The 20749-nt window shown below is 38.9% G+C and overlaps 1 protein-coding gene across 1 annotated transcript; it reads right to left on the bottom strand.

Moving 5' to 3' along the window:
• Positions 1-14475: 14475 nt before the first annotated feature.
• Positions 14476-15525, bottom strand: LOC132296304 (uncharacterized). Its single transcript, XM_059794515.1, has one exon. The coding sequence runs from the start codon at positions 15523-15525 to the stop codon at positions 14476-14478; it is 1050 nt and encodes a 349-aa protein (XP_059650498.1).
• Between the last annotated feature and the right edge of the window lie 5224 nt (positions 15526-20749).

Raw genomic sequence — 20749 nt, 5'->3', positions numbered from 1 at the left:
GTTTCTAGACTAATTTCCTACAATGTAATTTAAAAAATAAACAAATGAGGAAAAGAAAGAAACATTAATAAAAAAAACATATAACTAGGTAGTTTATATTAACCTAAAATTTGTCTGTCATCCACCTATCACACATGATTTGCCAGTCCTCGTAGAGTACACGAGGGTGTGGGTTGTGGCGTGCACTCTCTTCTGTCTCGTACTTGTTAAAATGATCTTTCAAACGGTTTCTGAACTTTCTATGAGTAGTGGCTAATGAGAGATCTGCACCCTCCTTTGCTTTTTCATCAACATTGCAGTCAATTCTGAATTCCCCCTTTATTTTTCACATGAATAAGCCAAAAACAAATGTCATTTAGAAGAAGTTTAATTAGCAGCAAAATTCATGAATATATGGTCAGCTACCCATCTTTGTAAGCAAATTATCTCCCAATAAAAAGTAAAATAAATAGAACTTTCATCCTATTATATCAGTAAATAATCAAAAAGATTCCTTTTTCAAACACCCAATAAGAAGCAGATTATAATGAAAATCTCCCGGCTAAAATACAAAGCCAAGGAATGAATAACACTTAATCCTGCTGAATGACCTTGAAAGATAGTTTTTAAAAATAGTATAAACTAAAAATTTACAAAAAAATTATACGTTATAGTAGCAAAAAGGAATTAAGATATGGGTTAAGCAGGACATACCATTATTTTAGTGTAACAGAACTTTTTATGATAGTCTGGGACATCTGGCCAAGTCTCATAGCATAGTGGTATATGTTCACGAGCAATCATCCCAAGCTTTCTCTCCCAAACATCTGAATTTTCCTCCACCGGTTTCAAATAACCGTCCGTAAACTTAATCGGAATAATCCCCCATTGCGCTTTTTAATTTCAAATATATATATTTTTTATTTATAGCTTTGCCACGCCTCTTGACATTTCTTAATGGACCTGAAAAATGTAATTCATAAGAGTAACGCGTAGGAGTATTTTGGGACCAAGTTCAAATGTAAGGACAAGTTTAGCAAATGTAAAGATCATAAATAATCACCTTCCACTGTTGGTTGTGGCTGGGAAGATGCATGAATGTTTTGGGCAAGGTCATTGTTGGATCTCAAGGACCGACGATTGGACGCCAAAGTAGATTACAGTAATAAGAGAATCAAATCTTTTATAACATGTTACGAAACAAATAGATTAGAAAATAAAAATTAAGTAGTAAAGGAAAGTATCAAAATAGCCAAACAATAGATAATTAAAAGAACGAAAAAAATAAATCACGTGACTACAAAAGAGATTAATAATAACTAAAAAAAAAAAAACCACATATTCTAAAAGTCCAAGCTAAGTACTGAATACAAATTTAACCAATTTCAACATATCAACTTGCATGTGTTCAATAAAAAATAGGAAAAAAAAAAATTCACATTTAATCCAAATCATTATCAACTTCTTTTTCACCATCTAAACTGTCTTCAATCATGATTTCATCATCATTGTCAAAACAGTCAATTTCATGACGAGATTCTTCATTACTTTGTAGAATTATTTCAGCATCAAGACTTTCAACCTCCAAGCCATCCCTATTCAAAGTTGGTGGATCCATCTCAAAGTTGGTCGCCATCTCTTAAATTTAGTGAACTTAAAACTTCCATGCCTTCTCTTTCAAAAGTTCATTGAAGAATCTGTCTACACGAATACATGAAAAAAATTACGCTCATGCTTTTCAAGGGATTGAATACCTCCGAATCAAAAGACAATCATAAAATCAACTTGATACCCATTGAACAATTCCAATGTAAATCATTTTTTCAATTTCTCATCATGGATTCCAATTTTTTGTTTTTTCTTCATTTGAGGTCATTAATATTTCAACATGTTGATTTCAAATTTCAGTTTCGAGATGTTAAACATAGTCCACCTATGTATATGGATTCAATTGCTATTGTTTGCATAAAAATTGAAAAGGAAAAGAAAAATTAAAAACAAACAAGGTACTAAAGCACATACCTACTATATATATATATATATATATATATATATATATATATATATATATATATATATATATATATATATATATATAATATATACATGCCTCTGAAAATTGGGGAAAATTTATCAAAAGTGTGGAGGCCATTGAAGAAATTACGCACACAATAACTGTAAGATTAATCGCAAAAACTTATGGATAGTTGTCGATTTCAATCACTGATCGAGAGAGAGAGAGAGTGAGTGAGCTCCGATTAACCCGAGAGAGATTAGAAGCAGCAAAAAAGCTAACCTTCCAAATTCAATCGATTCTCCTTATTATGCTTCTGCAAATCGATCGTCCTCAATATACTTCTTAGCTCCGATTGACATGAGAGAGGTTTTTCGTATGTGTATCGCTTCACGCCAAGAAGAGTGTGGCAAACCGAACCCACATGAAGTAGTTGCAACTGGTACGGCGTCGTCGACTGTACAGAAAGAGTACATGAGTGAGAGAGATGAGAATGAGAAGCCGAACTGGCCAGTGTGAGATAGTTGCAACTAGTGTGGCGTCGGCTGTACAGAGAGTAGATAGATGATACATGTTTAGGTTAATTTGTATAGTGTGAGAGATGAGAATGAAGAGAGAGAGAGAGTGGGTTTACAACTTTACAATACCCAAAACGGTGTAGTATGGAATTTTTTTAATATTTTGCACGTGGAATTTTGGAATTAGGGTCGGAGGAAAATCCAGCGCCAAATTTCCCTAAATATATAATGCAGCCAAATTTTCCCACCAAAAATATTCCCGGTTATTTTTTAGCTCATTTGGGACCATAGACATGTTGTCGTCCTAACAAGCAGGATCATTTGAGACAATTTTTAAGTCATCCCAAAAGATCTGTCCCAAGAGCCTCATTTTCCCACCAAAAATATTTTGGTCATTTTTTTTTTCTCATTTGGGACAGAAGATATCTCATTTGGGACGGTAGATATGTTATCGTCCCAAAAACTAGTCTCATTTGAGACAATTTTTAAACCGTCCCAAATAATCTGTCCCAAAAGCCTCCTTTTCTTGTAGTGCATATATATATATATATATATATATATATATATATATATATAGAAAAACACAGCCATATATACACACACATATAAACACACCTCCACCTTAGCCGCTGCTACTACCTATTATGCCACATATACTGCTGCTGCTGCAAATTTTTTTTTTTTTTTTTTTCCTTTTGTAGAGGCCGGAATTGGGGGATCTGTGGTTAGTTGTTGTAGTATTTTGCTTACAAGGCTGATTTGAGTTTCAATTGAATGTATTTTAAGGATAGATGTTGATGAATTTATTATAATCCAATTAGATTACGTGGTGAAAAGATTGGAGATAGAGACAACAATTAATGCCTCAGCGGGAAGAAATTAATTAGGTAGTGGCAGTAAAGATATGATTGGGATTGATGAAGAGAAAAGCTTCTTCTAAAATAGTTTTCCCTTAAATATCCTCCAAAAGCTTCAATTTTTTACACATTTGGAGAAAACAACATATTGATTATTGAACTTTAACACCATGGTTAAACAGTCTGGTCTAGAATGGTCTAGTTCTACGTCTGGTTATACAAAACGGATTGAGGAATGGATGAAAATTCAGAAGTGTGGGCGGATCTACGAGCTCGGGTCTCTGCCGCCTTTTCTTATGGTCTTCGAGGGACACGTGGCGCCGATTGAGCACTGTTGGAACCAACACGGATTGGGAGCTGTCGGAATCTCCATCCTAGTGCGGTGAGCCTCCTCCATTGTACCGGCAATGGCAAGCCATTTCTTAGGAAAGAGATAAAAGTCAAAATTGTAGAGGGGCATTTATGTCATTTAAGATTTAAGATATTTTGTATTAAAAAATTGAGGATAAAAGGGTCAATTCGCATGTGTTTGAGGCTCAAAAGTAAATTGGGGTGTAAGTGAAAGTTAAAAACTAAATTTTCATCTAGATGAAATATAACCTAACCTCTAGGGGTTTGAGTAAAATTAACCCTTTTTCATATTGACACTCCTTCCAGACATTTGAGACCATATGAAATTACATTTTCAACCTATTTTAACCCTTTGACTTGTCAACATAAGTACAAAAAGTGTAAATAGTCCAAACTAACCTTCCCACCTCAAACACCACCCCATAAAAACACTATCACCACCCACAACCACTACCGCTCTTCTTTCTTTTATTCATTCATATATATGTATGTACATATATGTATACATACAAACATATAATTACAAGTACTACCCCTCTACACCCCCATATGCTCCTCGCCCTCAGTGGCTTATTGGGCTTTTCGTTGGAAAAAAATTCCATCACCTGATATGGAATCTACAATATTGAATCGGGTTTGTCTTAACTATCGTCGTTGCAAATCCCCTACGCTTCACTGTCCGAAAAAAGGTTAAGGTAAAGGCACGAGATCACTTTAGTGATATCGAAGGAAATCCATAGGATTGTAATGATGCCAGGCAACTGGGGATGGGTATTGACGATGTAGTGATTGGAGAGAAAAATAAAGAATGAGGTGGGTGTTATGGAGGTGGCAATAGTGGGTGGTGGAGGTTTGCAGTGGTGAGGGACAGAGAAAGAAAGAACGAGTAGAGGCGGTGGTGGAGGTGGGTTGTATGTGGTGGCTCTCTTTCATCATGGTCAACTGGGGATCGTGATGACGCTGATCAACTTGGGAAAGGGTATCGATGGTGCAATGATTAGAGAGAGAAATAAAGAACGGGTTGGGTGGGGTGGAGGTGGCGATGGTGGGTGGTGGTTGTGATGTGGAAGTTGCGGTGGTGAAGGAGAAAGAAAGAAAGAAGGGGTAGAGGTTGTGGTGGTTCTTTTTCATCATGTCTGCAATTAGGGTAAGTTTTATTTTAGGGTTAAACTTGTTAGCAATTTCACAGCATATTGATGGTGTTAGAAGGGGAGACTTGTTCCACATCGAATTCAGTTGGGAAATGACATAGGTATAAATGGGTGGGTAAGTTTTATCAGAGCCAGACCTAGTCCTTGATCCAATGCCATGCCAAGCGCCTGGCCCGGAAGGTGTCCGGGTGAGCCATCCCGTGTGACGACCCGAACCCATGGGTCCGAACCGCTAACCTGGTCCTTACCCGAATTTGAGGTCACCTAAGTCAATCTCACTTATGGCTAGTGTTAACACATCATCATTATGCCTTAAATATGCTTTAAGAAGTCTTTAAACAACTTTCTAAGGCTCAAGGATAATTCATACCAAAGAAGGAACAAAGTGCACAAAGCAGCTTTAAATCGGTCAACTGAAATAAAGCTTCGGTTGACTGAAATGAACCCTATACTAGTTGACCAAAATGGCCATTCCGGTAGGCCAGTTGTGATCCAATTCTTTAATGAAGCTACTGGAAGTTTTAGTCGACCGAAATGCCCATTTCGGTTGGTCGAAACGGTAATGCGAGCTAAGGTTTGCTACTAGACTGCAACAAGAGAGAAAGTGAGTAAAGGCCTATATAGAAGTTTTGCAAATTGCTCTAAACCTGTTCTAACACCCTGAAATATGACATACTGCATTCCATGGATAAAAACATCAATAATTTGATACAATGCAACATCGTTTTCCCCATTCAAATAAGAAATAACAATGTAATCATACAATGAGCCCAATTTACATCAGAATACAGTCAAGGATACATAGTTATTTTACAAGGCCTTGCTAAATAAACTTAATACATTTTTGTCATGATGTTCTACAAAAGAATGGCTCAAAATACAAAAGGTTGCAAAACACCCTTTTAATCCCTTCATACTTGTGGTGGATTGTTATTTGCCACCTACTTTCCGTGACCTAAAAAATATTAATGTAAAGGGGTGAGCATAAGCTTAGTAGGAAGTGTCTAAGACACATCTCTTGTCACCCCATGAATCCATACAATGAATAGAAAAATAAAAAAGCGGGATCAAGCCATACCGGGAAAAAACTTATCGACAAAAATCAACAGTCCAGGTCATAAATGAAATATGCAGTGTAATGGAATGCAATATCATACAATGTCGCTCCCCATTTCCAAAACCTTTTCCTCCATTATATCCAAACTGTTAGTGAAACCCGTCCCATGGCAACTCTATAGCGGCATGAGAGGAGGATTGGCTAACTGTCCCTAACCCATGACAACTCCATGACATAATTTGGGGCCTAGGTAACTCAACCACGTTAGGGTGCTCTCCCCAGTCCCCTCTAGGCCACACTAATGCCACGGTCCCTAGGGAACTCCTTGGCCGGGTTTTTCGCAAACCCTTTTATCAAAACTTTTCCCCAAAAACCCTTTTTTGTTATTTCTTTCAAAACCAATTTCCTATTTCCTTTCCAATGAAGTGTATGGATGCTTCATGCTGCATAAATGTCATTAGATTGTACAATTCTAACTTAACAACTTGCATGCTTAAATAAGGAATTTCATACGAAACATAACATGCTTAACAAAATCTCAACAATTACACATTCAAATTAAAATATAATCATTTAAGCATGCATATATCATATTTCATCAACAATCAAACATACATATCACTAAACATTAAATTTATATGGAATTATAACTCATACGCATAACATCAAAATAACTTGGCATGAATTAATCACAATTTAACATGTTATACTACAATTTATGAGAGAATAATTCACCAAGACCCAAGAGATTGTAGATTAAACATCCCAACCTCAAAAGGATGTAAAAAGCCCCAAAAATCCCTAGATTTTTGAAAATCCAATGGTTGGCCAAACAGTGATTTGCTTTTATCAACGCGTAGATTTCAACGAGCTCTCCGATTTGCCGTAAACGACACCAACAAACTCTCGACTGTTGGAAACTAATCAAGGCTTGAAATTTGTGGAAAAAGAAAAGAAAAAAGAAAAGAAAAGAGTGAGAGAGAGAGAGTGCCTGGGAGAGAGAGATGAGGCCAAAAATAATGGCCTCTTGGCCACTAAAATCAAAAGTAAGTGGTGGTGGGTCCTACCACTAAAAATTAAAATCTTTTAATTTTTATTTTCCACCACAAAGCTTATATATGCATACTAACTATGTTACATCCACATAAAACACATTAAATAAAAATAAATAAAATGTAAATGGATCCAAAGAAAACCCCCATACGCAACAATTCTGATAGCGAGTCCCACGCGGGACTTTCTTGCCCGAAAAATGAAAAATTGCCAAAATGGCAACCGATGCATTTCCAAGAGTCCTGAACTCAAGGAAATGTCCCACCCAACTCTTAGACACACCCGGCACACCCCACGATGTTCGGCACGCAAAATAAAAAAGATGAAAATACCCTTGCAAAAATAGAAAATTCCAAAAAAAAGAAGAAATGGCGAACAATCAGAAACATTACAGTCTCCCAAACTTAAAAAGGATTTCGTCCCAGAAATCAAATCGTACTTGGGGAAGAAAATAACACTAGATACTTGGAGCGAACTTCCTATTCAAGCTCCCAAGTAGCCTTCTCAACTCCGTGGTGCCTCCAAAGAACTTTCACCAATTGTATCATCATGTCCCTTAATACCTTCTGCCGTGTGTCAAGGATCTGTACTAGTCCCTCCTCGTAAGAAACATCCTCATCAATATCCATATCAACCCAACTCAAAATGTGAGATGGATCCGGTTCATACTTCCGTAGCATCGACCCATGGAAAACATTGTGGACTCTGTCTAGCTGTGGTGGCAATGCAAGTCTATAGGCAGCCTCTCCTACACGGTCCAAAATCTCAAAAGGTCCAATGAATCATGGCGATAACTTGCCACACTTCCAGAACCTTATCAACCCCTTTCACAGAGAAACTCGAAGAAAAATGTGGTCTCCCATCTCAAAGGATAACGGTCGTCGTCGGTTATCTGCATAACTCTTTTATCGGCTCTGAGCTGTGAGCAACCTCTGTTTGATTAACTTAATCTTCTCAGTAGTCTCGAGTATAATGTTGGGTCTTAAGGCGGCTGTCTCGCCTACCTCAGTCCAACAAATAGGATTCCTATAAGGTCTACCATACAACGCCTCAAATGGAGCCATCTTAATGCTCACCTAATAACTATTGTTGTAGGCAAACTCAATAAGTGGAAGGTGGTCCTCCCAACTACTTCCTAAATCAAGTACACAGGCCTAAAGCATATCCTTCAAGATCTGGATGGTACGCTCCAACTGGTCATTCGTCTATGGATGGAATGCGGTACTAAGGTGAAACGATGAACCAAATGATGCTTAAAGTCCTTCCCAGAACTTCGAAGTGAATTTGGCATCCCTATCTGAAACAATAGCCACTGGAATTCCGTGCAATCTTACAATATTTTTCACATACAGAACACCAAGTGTCTCTGTGTCATCTGTTGCCTTAATAGGCAAAAAGTGAGTTGTCGTGGTGAATCTATCAATAATGACCCATACGGCTTCATTTCCCCTTCGTGACCTTGCAAGGCTTGTCACAAAATCCATAGTAATCTACTCTCATTTTTTCTGTGCAACAGGCAATAGCTACAACAAACCCACTGGTCTCTGGTGCACGCCTTTACCTACTGATAGATGAGACATCTAGCCACCAATACTGACATCTCAAATTGTGATACATTTTGGTACCACCTGGATGAACTGCAAAACGAAAAGTGTGAAACTCCAGTAAGACGTCCTCACGGTAAACTGTGGGGACAGCTAACAAACCCCTGAACCATAGACCTCTATTTGCATGTAAGGTCCAATCCTTCATTATTTCACCACTGGAGATTAGAATGTGAATGGCATCCAAATCCAGATCCCGTATCTGTTCTGATAAGAGTAGGCTGAGCTATAAGACTAAACAAGAATGCTGACTCATTACAAACATCGTCGTCAAAGCAATACAATCCCATTTCTGCCAAGTCTTCAAGCATCTTCCACTTCCGAATGGCTAATCTAGCCAAAGTCTCACGAGATTTCTGGCTTAAGGCTTCAACTACTACATTTGCCTTTCCCGGATGATACTGCAAGTCAAAGTTATAGTCCTCCAATAATTCAACCAATCACCTCTGTTTGTTGTTTAAGTCCTTTTGGAATAAAAGGTACTTGAGGCTTTTGTAATCTGAAACACCTCGAATCTCTCACCATACAAGTAGTGTCTCCAATACTTTAAGGCAAATACAACTGCCGCTAACTCCAGATCATGAGTAAGGTAGTTATGCTCATGAGTCTTCAACTATCGAGATCAATAAGCCACTATTCTACCACCCTTCATCAGTACACAACCCAAACCGTCATGTGAAGCATTACAATAAATCACACAACCTAAGCCACGCTCGGGTATCACCAACATTGGAGCCGTAGTCAACCTTGTCTTCAATTACTGAAAGGAAGACTCACAGGCTTCATTCCATGTAAACTTAATCCCCTTCTGGGTCAAGCGAGTTATAGGCGCTGCTAAAGATGCCAGGAAAATGCTCTTTACTTAGAAAGCCTAATTCCACATTTCAAATTTTTTCCAACCCCTTTTCCCTCTATTTTCAGTCTATTTATAGACTGTTATATACCTTTTAAAAGCTTCCTAACAAACTTCGTGCATTGGGCTAGTCTCTTGGGCCCTTCTTGGTTATGGGCTCAACTCTTTTTATCCGAGATCTGGCTTTCAACATGATTTCCTGGTGCTGGGCCTGACCAATGAAGATTCGGTTCAGGATGGTTGCTCTTGCCCGACTTGTTCTAAACAATCTGGATTGTACCCGGCTCAAGTTATTTTTGGTATCCTCATCTGCCCCCATTATCTCTCCCTAATTAATTAGGGTAAGATTATTGAAAGGACATAATCATGACATGATGGCTTGAAGCAGTGACGTGTGAAAGTGAACGGTTGGCTTAAAGATCCATGCTTTGAGATCGGCTGCACCATTATTACTATGACTTCTTGGATGCTGAACCATTTTCACTTTAAAAAACCCAACCCCTCATTTTTTTACCTTTCTTCAACCTTTTTCACCTCCATCCTCATCGATTATCTCTGTCACCTGTCTGTATTCTCCGGCAAGATTCTTTTGTTTTCTCTGGCGAGCCTTTCCCTTTGCGATTCGACTTTCGCTTTGCTGCAAGGTACTTTGCAAACTTTCTTTCTGAGGTTAGTTCCATTCTCTCCTCTATTAGAAAAAAAACTTTACACTCAGAAATTTCTTTCACTTTTTTAAAATGGCTCCCCTTGACTTGGATGCTATCCGTTTGAGGAACAATATTCCAAACGACGTCTCCCTTAGGGTTTATCCCACGAGTCTGGATAAGAGTTCTGGCGAGGGTCTCCTTCCTGGGGAGATTCTCTTCTCGACTCTTCATTTGAATGTAATTAGATTTCCCCTACACCCGTTCTTTTGTTATGTCTTCAATAAATTAGGGCTTTTTTCTCTTCAGGTTTACCCTAACTTCCTTAGGGTAATATCAGTCCGCTTGATTTTAAACCGTGAAAGGGATCTCGACTTAGATATCATAGACCTTCTCCTTTGCTACTGGGTTACCAAAATCAGAACTAATGAAATGTATTTTCACTTATTTTCCATCGAGAAGCGATCCATCTGTATGGATAAGTTATCTTTTGAAAAGGGTTGGAGGAAGAACCAAATTGGGGTCAATGGAAATTGGCGAACTCCATTCGCTCAGACTTTCCCTATCCTGACCACTTTTGGAGAGTGTTCTGTCCCTCACTACAAGAAATTTAAAAAACACCTAACCGATTGCCACTGTGAAACTTAGCTTCCTCATTTCTGCACTTTTCTTTGTAGATGCCTTCAAATTCAACATGACGAATTGGTTACAGCGTTTACAGGGCCAAGCTTAACATTCTGAAGGAGAAAGTTCTGAACAACATCCCCTCAGCCACTGACTTGCTCACCCTTGACAACCTCTCTGACATATCCATCCTTGGGTCCACCATGAAGAATATCCAAATTACTTCTTTTAGTAGGAGGAGGCATTCTGCCCCACCCCTTCAATTGTTCCAGCCATCACTGAGCCCACTCCTTCAACTGCTCTAGCCATCACTATGGCCACCTCAACAGTCCTAGTTATAGCCCAGACTATCGAGTATCCAATTATTGAGCCCTCTGCAATACCCTTGGATGAAGTTCAACCTGTTGTGCTGAACAACGAACCCTTTGATAGTCTGACTCAAGCTTCCCCAAATGGTGCTCGAAATGTTTGGGGTTCTTTTCAAAACACTAAAGGATCTCCTCCAGCCCAACTAAAGTTTCAGTACTTGATGCTGGTTCTGATCAAAGTGACCTCCCTCCCACCCGAAGGGCCCAGACTTCTTTTAGGGTCACCAATCCTTTTCCCTCTACTCAGCTATCCATTCTGAAAGGCGAGTCAGCTAGAACCTTCGGTTCTTCACCAACAATGACCCTATGGCATCCCCTGCTTACTAGTGAGGATGGGTCAGTTATTGCCCCCACAGATTCTTTATTCAAAGATCCGATCACATCATTTGCCTTCTATAAGGGCTTTTGGACCCCCAAAGACATTGAGGCTCAGAATAAAATGACCTTCAATGAAATGTACCAACACTTCCCAGCAGCTGTTGTTGAGGTAATTCTTCCTTTCCTCTTTACTTTTTGTTTTTCCCGTTCTGATTATTTGACATTTGCACTCATCAACAGACCTTTGCCTTTGTGCATACTCTATTTGGGATGTTCACTTTCCAGAAGAGCATTGAGACTCTGAACAAAAAACTCAAGTCCCTATCTACCGCTCTCAAAAGATCTGTTGATTCAAAGAGGTTAACCGAAGCCAAAAATTCAGAGCTGCTGGTTAAGCTGAATGAATCAGAGAAAGAGATGGAAGCTCTGAGGGTTGAGAAGAATGCTCTAAGGGCTGAGAGGTGACACTCAAATAGCTGAGCAGGATTCCCTCCTGGATGATGCTGATGTTTTGAAGAGAGAGAAGAACGTCGCACAGACAGAAGGAGACGTACTAAGAGGAGAATAGGGGGACCTTCAGCGCACTTTGATTGCTAAATGGTTGACATCTAATTCTAAAGAGAAGTTCTTATATGAATGCTCTGCTCTACTGAACGTCATAGGCAGAGTTGATGGTGGCATGCGAGCTCTCCATGCTCGCTTCACAAGGATAGGAGCTCTTAGATATGCTGAGGGGTACAAAGACGGTTTTATTGACCGTTCTTTCCCTGAGGGAAAATCAAGCTCTTGTGCTGGTCCAGACAAGTTAGATGCCTCCCTGGGCATTAACCTGCCAAACACCTACCAAGATCCATCCTTTGCTCTTGCTGAAAACGTAGTTGTTGAGTGTAATGAGATCACAGCTTCAGAGGTGATCCCACCTATTCGCCCTACTCTTTTGAGTGTTCTTCCTATCACCACCATAACTCCAGCCACTATCGCTGCCACTAACAGAATTCTACCAACTGATGAGGTCATTTATCTTGACTCTCTCTCTACAGGCAATGGAACAGCCAATGATGGAGAGGGAAACAGTGATCCTGCTGGTGATGATGGGGCAGGCAATGGATCCGGCATATGAGGAGATACGACAGACTAAAGTTCTACCTGCTTTTGTATTTTTCTTTTTTCATTTCAATGTCACTTCATGTATTTCAAGAACTATTTTGTGATGAATGAAATGACAATTCTATTTTGCAAAGCTTCTGTACTCTATTTTGTGCTTGAATGAACTGTTAGTTTAATTTTCTTTTCATAAGTGCTTGGCGCTCGGCTAGAGTGCCACTTGGTACTTGGCTTTTATTTTGTGCAAGTGTTTGGCGTTCGGCTTATAGTGCCATTTGCCACTTACTTAGCTAAGTGTTTGGCGCTTGGCTAGAATGCCACTTGCCACTTTCTTATTTTTTTTATTTTTTATTTTTTTTTTTGGCGCAAGTGTTTAGCGTTCGGCTTATAGTGCCATTTGCCACTTACTTGGCTAAGTGCTTGGCACTCAGCTAGAATGCCATTTGCCACTTTTTGTTTTGTTTTTTTTTTTTTTTTTTTTTGTTTTTGTTTTCGCGCAAGTGTTTAGCGTTAAGCTCATAGTGCCATTTGCAACTTACATGGCTAAGTGCTTGGCGCTCGGCTAGAATGTCACTTGCCACCTTTTTTTTTTTTTTTTTTTTTTTTGCGCAAGTATTTGGCGTTCGACTCATAGTGCTATTTGCTAGTTACTTGGCTAAGGACTTGGCTCTTGGCTAGAATGCCACTTGCCACCTTCTTTTTTATTATTTATTTATTTATTTATTATTTGCACAAGTGTTTGGCGTTCGACTTATAGTGCCATTTGCCACTTTCTTAGCTAAGTACTTGGCACTTGGGTAGAATGGCACTCGCCACACTTTCTTTTTCTTTATTTATTTATTTTTATGCGCAAGTGTTTGGCGTTCGACTCATAGTGCCATTTGTCATTTACTTGGGTAATTTTTTCCAAATCAACTTTTTAAACAAAATGAACTCTTTTCATAGATCTTGGAGAATATATACATTTATAAGCATATAACTCAAAATGAATATTGTTCAGAATGGAATTCGACTTCTATTGGTAGTACCTTTTTAGAGATGTGGCATTCCATAGCTTGTTAACGAATCTTCCAGCCATAGTCTCTAAAATGTATGTCCCCTTTCCTATGGCTTCTGCCACTCTACATGAGCCTTCCCATGGTGACATCATCTTTTTGGCAATCCCCACCTTCTTTTTCAGAACTAGATTGCCAGGTGCAAAGTCTCTATGCTTCACCCTTTTGTTATGTCCATTCACGAGTTTCTGCTGATAAGATGCGAGCTTTATTGCCGCTACATCTCTTTTCTCTTCCAACAGATCACGGTTAAACTTCAACATGCTATCATTTTGCTCCTGATTCCATGCTAAACTTCAAACAGTTAGAACTAAGTGCTTGATCGGTATTACTGCCTCGGTGCCATACGCCATAGCGAATGGGCTCTCTCCGGTCGGCCATCTTGGGGTTGTTTAATAAGCCCACAAGACGTTCGGAAGCTCATCTAACCATTTCCCTTTTTCATCCTCAAGCTTCTTCTTGATACAAACAAAGATTGTTCTGTTCGTCATCTCAACTTGACCATTTGCTTGCGGATAGCTAACCGCCGCTAACTTTTGGTTGATTCCATATTCCTCTAGCAAATCCCTCACTTGCTTGCTGTCGAGATTAGTCCTATTGTCCATAATGATCGACCTTGGTACGCCAAAGCGACAGATAATATTACTCCAGATTAAGCCCCTTACTTGAGTTTGGGTCACACTAGGATATGGCTCTGCCTCCACCCACTTGATAAAGTAATCTATTGCTAGCAGAACACACTTGTTCTGTGACCTCGCGGTCGGCAGAGGGCCAACCACGTCCATCCCCCATTGCGCAAAAGCCATAGTTTGGCCATTACGTGCAAGTCTTTAGGTGGTTGGTGGATCAATGGTCCGAACCTTTGGCACTTATCGCATCTTCTAGAGAATTCTTTTGCATCTCGTAACATGTTCAGCTAAAAATATCATTGTGTCATCGCTTTGTGTGCTAGAGACCTTCCCCCTAAATGATTGCCACATACACCCTCGTGGATAGTTCGCAAGATCTGCCTAGCTTCTGTGGGGGTGACACATTTCAAATACGGTCCAGAGAAAGACCTTCTATACAACTGATTGTGCATAATAGTATACTTTGCAACATTTGATCTGATTTTCCTTGCCTCCTCTTTCTTCTTGAGCAACACACCATCCCGTATGAAAGTCATGATTGGATCAATCCAGCTCGGCTCATATAGTATGAAATTAACTTGCCGATGATTCGACTTGGACAATTCATCAAAGATGGATAGCTGACATAACATATCTACTGGTATAACCTTTGCCAATGTTTCTCTAAAACTTAATGCACTATAAGCCAATCGATCAGCATCTTCATTATATTCCCTTGGTAATTGGATGAATTTAATCTGGTCGAAGTCTTTTGCTTTGTGTAGAATGGCAGAGCGGTAGGCCTCCATTATCTCATCTTTGGTTTCATATTCCCCGGTAACTTGTCGAATGATCAGTTGTGAATCGCTTAAAGCAACTAGACTTTCGACCTTCAATTCTTTAGCCAGCTTCAGTCTAGCCAGCAATGCTTTGTATTTAGCCTCGTTATTGGTTGCGCTGAACTCAAGTACGACTACTTGACTCAGCGTGGTGCCCTCTGGCATTTGCAGTTTGATCCTAATTGCTGCCCCCATTTGATTTGAAGAGCCATCTATGAAGAGCTTCCATAAAGAATTACCAAGATCTTCTTCCATATCTTCTACATCACATTCTAGCAGGAAATCAGCCACTGCTTGTCCTTTGATGGCCATGCTGGGTTCGTATATGATGTCAAATGAGCTCAACTCTATGGCCCACTTTGTCATTCTTCTTAATAGATCTGGCTTCTGAAAGATCGTCCTTATAGGAAGGGTGGTCAGAATGATGATAGGATGGGATTCAAAGTAATGCCGGAGTTTCCTTTTTGCATTCACCAACGATAGGATCACTCGTTCAGCCTTTGAATATCTTCTTTCTAGCTTGGCCATTGTTTTGCTAACATAGAACACTAGAAACTGCCTACCTTCTACACAGTGCACCAGAACGACACTTGTTGCAATGTTGGACACACCAAGGTACATAAAGAGATTTTCACCTGGCTTAGGGGTAGATAAGACTAGAGGGTTCTGCATATACTCTTTCAGGCTGGTCAGTGCCTATCATTGCTCATCCCCCCAGGCCTATTTTCCATGGCCTCTTATTATATCAAAAAATGGTTTACAGTGATCTGACAGCTTAGAAATGAATTGACTTAGTGCGGCTATTCGACCTGTAAGTGCTTGTACTTCTTTGACTGTTTTTGGTTCTACATTTTTTATCAGAGCTTCTGCTTGGGCTGGGCTAACTTCAATTCCTTTGTTGTTTATTGTGTCCCAAGAACAGCCCAGAACTCAAGCGGAATGAATATTTGGTTGGATTAAGCTTTATTCTATACTCCCTCAACACCCTAAGTACATCTTGCAAGTGTTTTTGGTGATCATCCTTCTTTTTTCTTTTTACCACTGATGAGTGCTGAAAAGTGCACATTTAAACCCTTTAAGCTTAGGTATTCTAGGACCTTTATCTATCTTATTTTTCCATTTTAGATTGATTTCGTATTATTTCCATTTTCAGGTACTTATCCCCAAAATAAGCTAACTCAGCCAAATAAGAGCAGAAATGAAGTAATTCTGGGATGAATCAAAGAAATGAGCAAAGTAGAGCAAAAGGAAGCAAAGGGTAGAATAAAAGCAACTTCGATCGATCTCAAGAAAAGTTCAATCGATCCAACTTTCATCGATCTCAGCACTTCAAGGTGGATCTGAGCCATGTTTATCCCTATTCAAAGATCTCAAAGTTTGTTCGATCCAACTTGATTATCTGATCGATGAACCATCTTGTCCTTATCTAAATGATTGATCTTATCCAGACTGTACCACCCTACCAACCACTTTTGTCCTTTTCCCAAAAATATCTTTAAAATATCTCAGATTCGTTTTTATCCAAAAAGGCACCGCTATAGAGGATTGATCCAACTTAAGTTTAATAGATCTCAACCACGTTTGATCAATCTCACCACAAGTTCGATCAATCGAACTTCCCAAATCTCGAGAAAATCCAAATTTCAGCTCATTAAAAGTTGTCTCATATCCAATCATTGGAGGAATATTTGGTATACGAGCCCAGCTCATTTGGGGTGATTTTTGACCTACCTATATAAGGAATATGAGCCACTTTTTGAGAGAGGTTGGAGAGATATACTTAGACACATAGAGAGGAGGCTAGAGACACAAGCTTGGAGATCTTCCATCAACCAAGAAGAGGAGCAATCTCTACCATGGAGTTAGCCCTTGAGGGTTGGGAGACACCATCTATGAGTGGTTAGACATCCTCTTGGGGCTAGAGTTAGCCCTAAGCATGCATTCTACATATTGATTTGTGTATTCTTGAGGGGATTTGTATTGTGATACATGTTTTGACACTTTTATATATAAAGATCTTGTTTATTCAATGATTTGTATGGTTTAATGCTTCCAATTGATCATTTTATTCTATCCATATGTCTATGTATGCTAGAATAGATGTTCATGTATTTGCCTCTATTTCTTGTGCTATTGATGCATGTCTATGTGTATTAATGCTATAGATCTAGAGATTGTCAAGACATAGTGCTTAATGGAATGTTCTTGTGGTTTATTTGATGGTTCATATTCATTTCTTGATGGATTGTACCTCTCCCTTAGTTAATTTCATGTCATTAGCTTAATTGTAGTGTAGTTGTAGTTTAGATGTTAAATAGGAGGACAATCCATGCTTGTTGTTTGATATTCCATACTTATGAATGCAAGTGGCATATTTCTCTGATTTTGTGTTGTGTTTGGATTGTGAGCTTAAAGAGGAATTAATGGCTTAGTTTGATATATTTTGCTATTCATTGTATTGTCTAGACAATATATGCTTAATTGGTCATCCATGCTTGTTGAAACAACCACGCACACACCATTATTACAATACATGTTTTCCCCCTCATTAATCATTCATTAAGGGTATAGAAGAGTTATGCTTAGTTGTGATCTCTAAACCCCAAGATTTCTTTCTGTCTTATTTTACCTTTATTGCATTATTGTTTACTTTAGTTTAAATTGCATCTTAGTGTAATTCAACCACCAACCAATCTTTTGATCACTCGACCTACTAACCCTAATCTTGATTCCACAACCTAACATGACCCCACAATCCCTTGGGATGATCCATACTTACCCTAACTATATTTTTAGTGAAAGGTAGTAGTGGCAAATTATAAATGTAGAACTTTGCCACACTCATCTTAGTCCACTTGCACACAAATTTGGTTGCACCACGACAAGCACACCAAGTTTTTGGCACTGTTGTCGGGGATTGATTGATTGGCAACGTCGTATTTGTGGAATCAATTAGGAATTAGTACTCTTTTGATCATGTCTTTACTTTATTTTTATTTTTATTTTGGTTACTTATTGTGCTAGTTCTTATTTGACTAGGAGCATTGGGGTAGAAGGTGAGCAAAGGAATATCCAAGCAAAGGAGCTAAGCAAAAGCTAGGAAAAAGGCTTAAATCATAAAAATTGCTAAGATAAAAGTTAAGAATTTTTTTTTTTTTTTGGAGTTGAAGTGCTAAAGGACCTTTCTACTTGCATCATGCTTCCTAATTTTGGGGCCAATCGATATGAAATCAAGCCTGAGACCATTCAAATGTGTCCACTCTTTTATGGCTTAGATGGTAAGGAGCCCTATAAACATCTTAATGAATTTTTTGAGATATGCTCCACCGTGAGGTACATGAATGTTCCGAAAGAAGTTCTTAGAGTACTTCTCTTCCTTTTCACACTAAAAAACAAAGCAAAGCATTGGTTCAACACCTTGGGGCCAAATTTAATAACTTCTTGGTTACAAATGCAAAATGAATTTTTAAAGAAATTATACCCCGTGAGTTTGACCAATGTTATGTGATCTTCTATTCATAAATTTTCTCAAAGGGAAGGATAGTTGTTGCATGAGGCTTGGGAGAGATTAAATGACTTACTAAGAAAATGTCCACATTATGGTATTCCAAAATGGCAAGTTGTCCAATATTTCTATGAAAGCCTATCCGACATGCACAAGGACATAGTTGATACATCATGTGGAGGTTCATATTTTGGAAAACATGATGATGATATTTGGCACCTTTTTGAGAAAATGAGCGAAAACTCTTTGCACAAATATTACACTTCTCGGTTTGATCATGATTTTTATGAAAAAGAGAAAAATGCAAAAGTGTGTCAAATTGAAGAATCAAAAGAAATTGTAGCCGAGGTTAAGACTCTTTCTAAAAAACTTGATCAATTCTTGTTAAGTCAAAGACTGGCTATCAATTTATCTCCTCTTCATCATGTTTCTCATCCTTGTGAGCCTTGCATGACATGTTTAAGTGTTTTACATACTACTTCCAATTGTCCCCATGGACATGTGTTTAATGAACATTTTGAACAAGTCAATGTCACATTTGCTCATCCTTATTCAAGTGCATATGTTCTAATGTGCAATGACACTTCAAGTCCTTATCAAGCTAAAAATTTTCAAAGCAAATACATTCCACCTCATAAAAGGAATGGAGGTTCCCAAGGATTTACTTCTTCTTCTTCTCATTATCAAAGAATGAATCACTTTTCACATCCTCAAATGTATGATTCCCAAGTTTATTCTCATTATCCTCATGCACCTTTTAGCAATCCCACATTCGAAGATAAGGTTTTGGTAGCTTTGGGTAGTTTAGAAATGAGCACCAATTTGTTGCATTCTTATTCTCAATCCATATCAAAGCTTGAAGCCCAAATTGGGACTATAGCTAATACATTAAATGCAAGAGAAGTGGGTAAATTACCTAGTCAACCCGAAAGGAACCCAAAAGCCCAATTTTATGTGGAAGCAAGCCCTTCATCGGGGTGTTCTTCCTGGGCACAAGTGCAAGCCATCACCACTTTGAGAAGTGGTAGACAAGTTGACAATAGGGTTGAATAACCAAAGGAAGATAGTGAACCAGTGCAACCAAAAGTTGTCATCCGTCCCGTTTCCAATCCTACTCCTACTTCCTTGGATAAAAATGTTCCTAAACGGAATCCTCGAGCTTCTTCATCAATTCCTCTAGTTGCAAGGTCTTATGAGCCAAAAGCTCCCTTCCCTTATGCTTTAAAAGAGACTTCGCCTTTCGGAAGGCCAGAAGGAAAAATTTATAACATGATGGAAGTTTTTAAACAAGTCAACATCAATCTACCTCTCTTGGATGCAATTAGGCAAATTCCGCCTTATGCAAAATTTTTGAAAGATCTTTGCACACAAAAGAGGAAGAGCAAGGGACAAAGCCCTAAAAAAGTGTTTCTCACGGAGTAAGTAAGCTCCATCATTCAACATAACACTCCACCTAAGTTCAAAGACCCCGGTGCTCCGACCATTTCTTGTGTGATAGGGAACCATGAAGTTTGTAGAGCTCTTCTTAACTTAGGAGCTAGTGTTAATTTGATTCCTTACTCCGTGTATGTCCAACTAGGTTTGAATGAGTTGAAGCAAACTTCGGTGGTGCTTCAATTGGCCGATAGATCCGTCAAAACACCTAGAGGCATGGTTGAGGACATTCTCATCAAGGTTGATAAGTTCTACTTCCCGGTTGATTTTGTAGTTCTTGACACCAAACCGGCTGCCAATCCTACCAACCACATCCCAATTATGTTGGGAAAGCCATTTTTTGCCACCACAAATGCAACCATCAATTGTAGATTCGGGGTTATAGACCTTTCTTTTAATAATATGATGGTCAAGCTTAATGTTTTCAATGCAAGTCGACATCCCATGGATGGAGACGAGTGTTGTCTTATAGATGTGTTGGATGAGGTTGTTGAAGAGTCAATTCTAACCATGGTTATGAAACAACCAATTGAGGATAACCTTTCATCTCTCCCCCCACTCTTTAGCACTCCACCAATCCCATCTCTAGTCTCTCCACCAACTCTTGAGCTTAAAACTCTACCTTCTAATCTCAAGTATGCATTCCTAGGCCCAAAAGACACTCTTCCGGTCATCATCTCTTCAAATCTTGAAAAGGGCCAAGAGATGCCCTCTTAAATGTGCTTAAAGAAAATAAAGAAGCCATAGGATGGAGTGTAACAGATTTTAAGGGAATTGATCCTTCTATTTGTATGCATCACATACTTATGGAAG

The sequence above is a fragment of the Cornus florida genome, unplaced genomic scaffold, assembly GCF_030987335.1.
Source record: "Cornus florida cultivar Cherokee Brave unplaced genomic scaffold, ASM3098733v1 CherokeeBrave_3.0.0_Hap2_Chr02, whole genome shotgun sequence".
In the NCBI taxonomy this organism is placed as follows: domain Eukaryota; kingdom Viridiplantae; phylum Streptophyta; class Magnoliopsida; order Cornales; family Cornaceae; genus Cornus; species Cornus florida.
Note: the sequence above shows the minus strand (reverse complement) of the source record. Positions and strands in the feature narration are given on the sequence as shown.

What these genes read in the sequence shown, in the direction of transcription:
- LOC132296304 (XM_059794515.1), bottom strand. Translation starts at nt 15,525, where the DNA reads ATGGCCAAGCTAGAAAGAAGATATTCAAAGGCTGAACGAGTGATCCTA.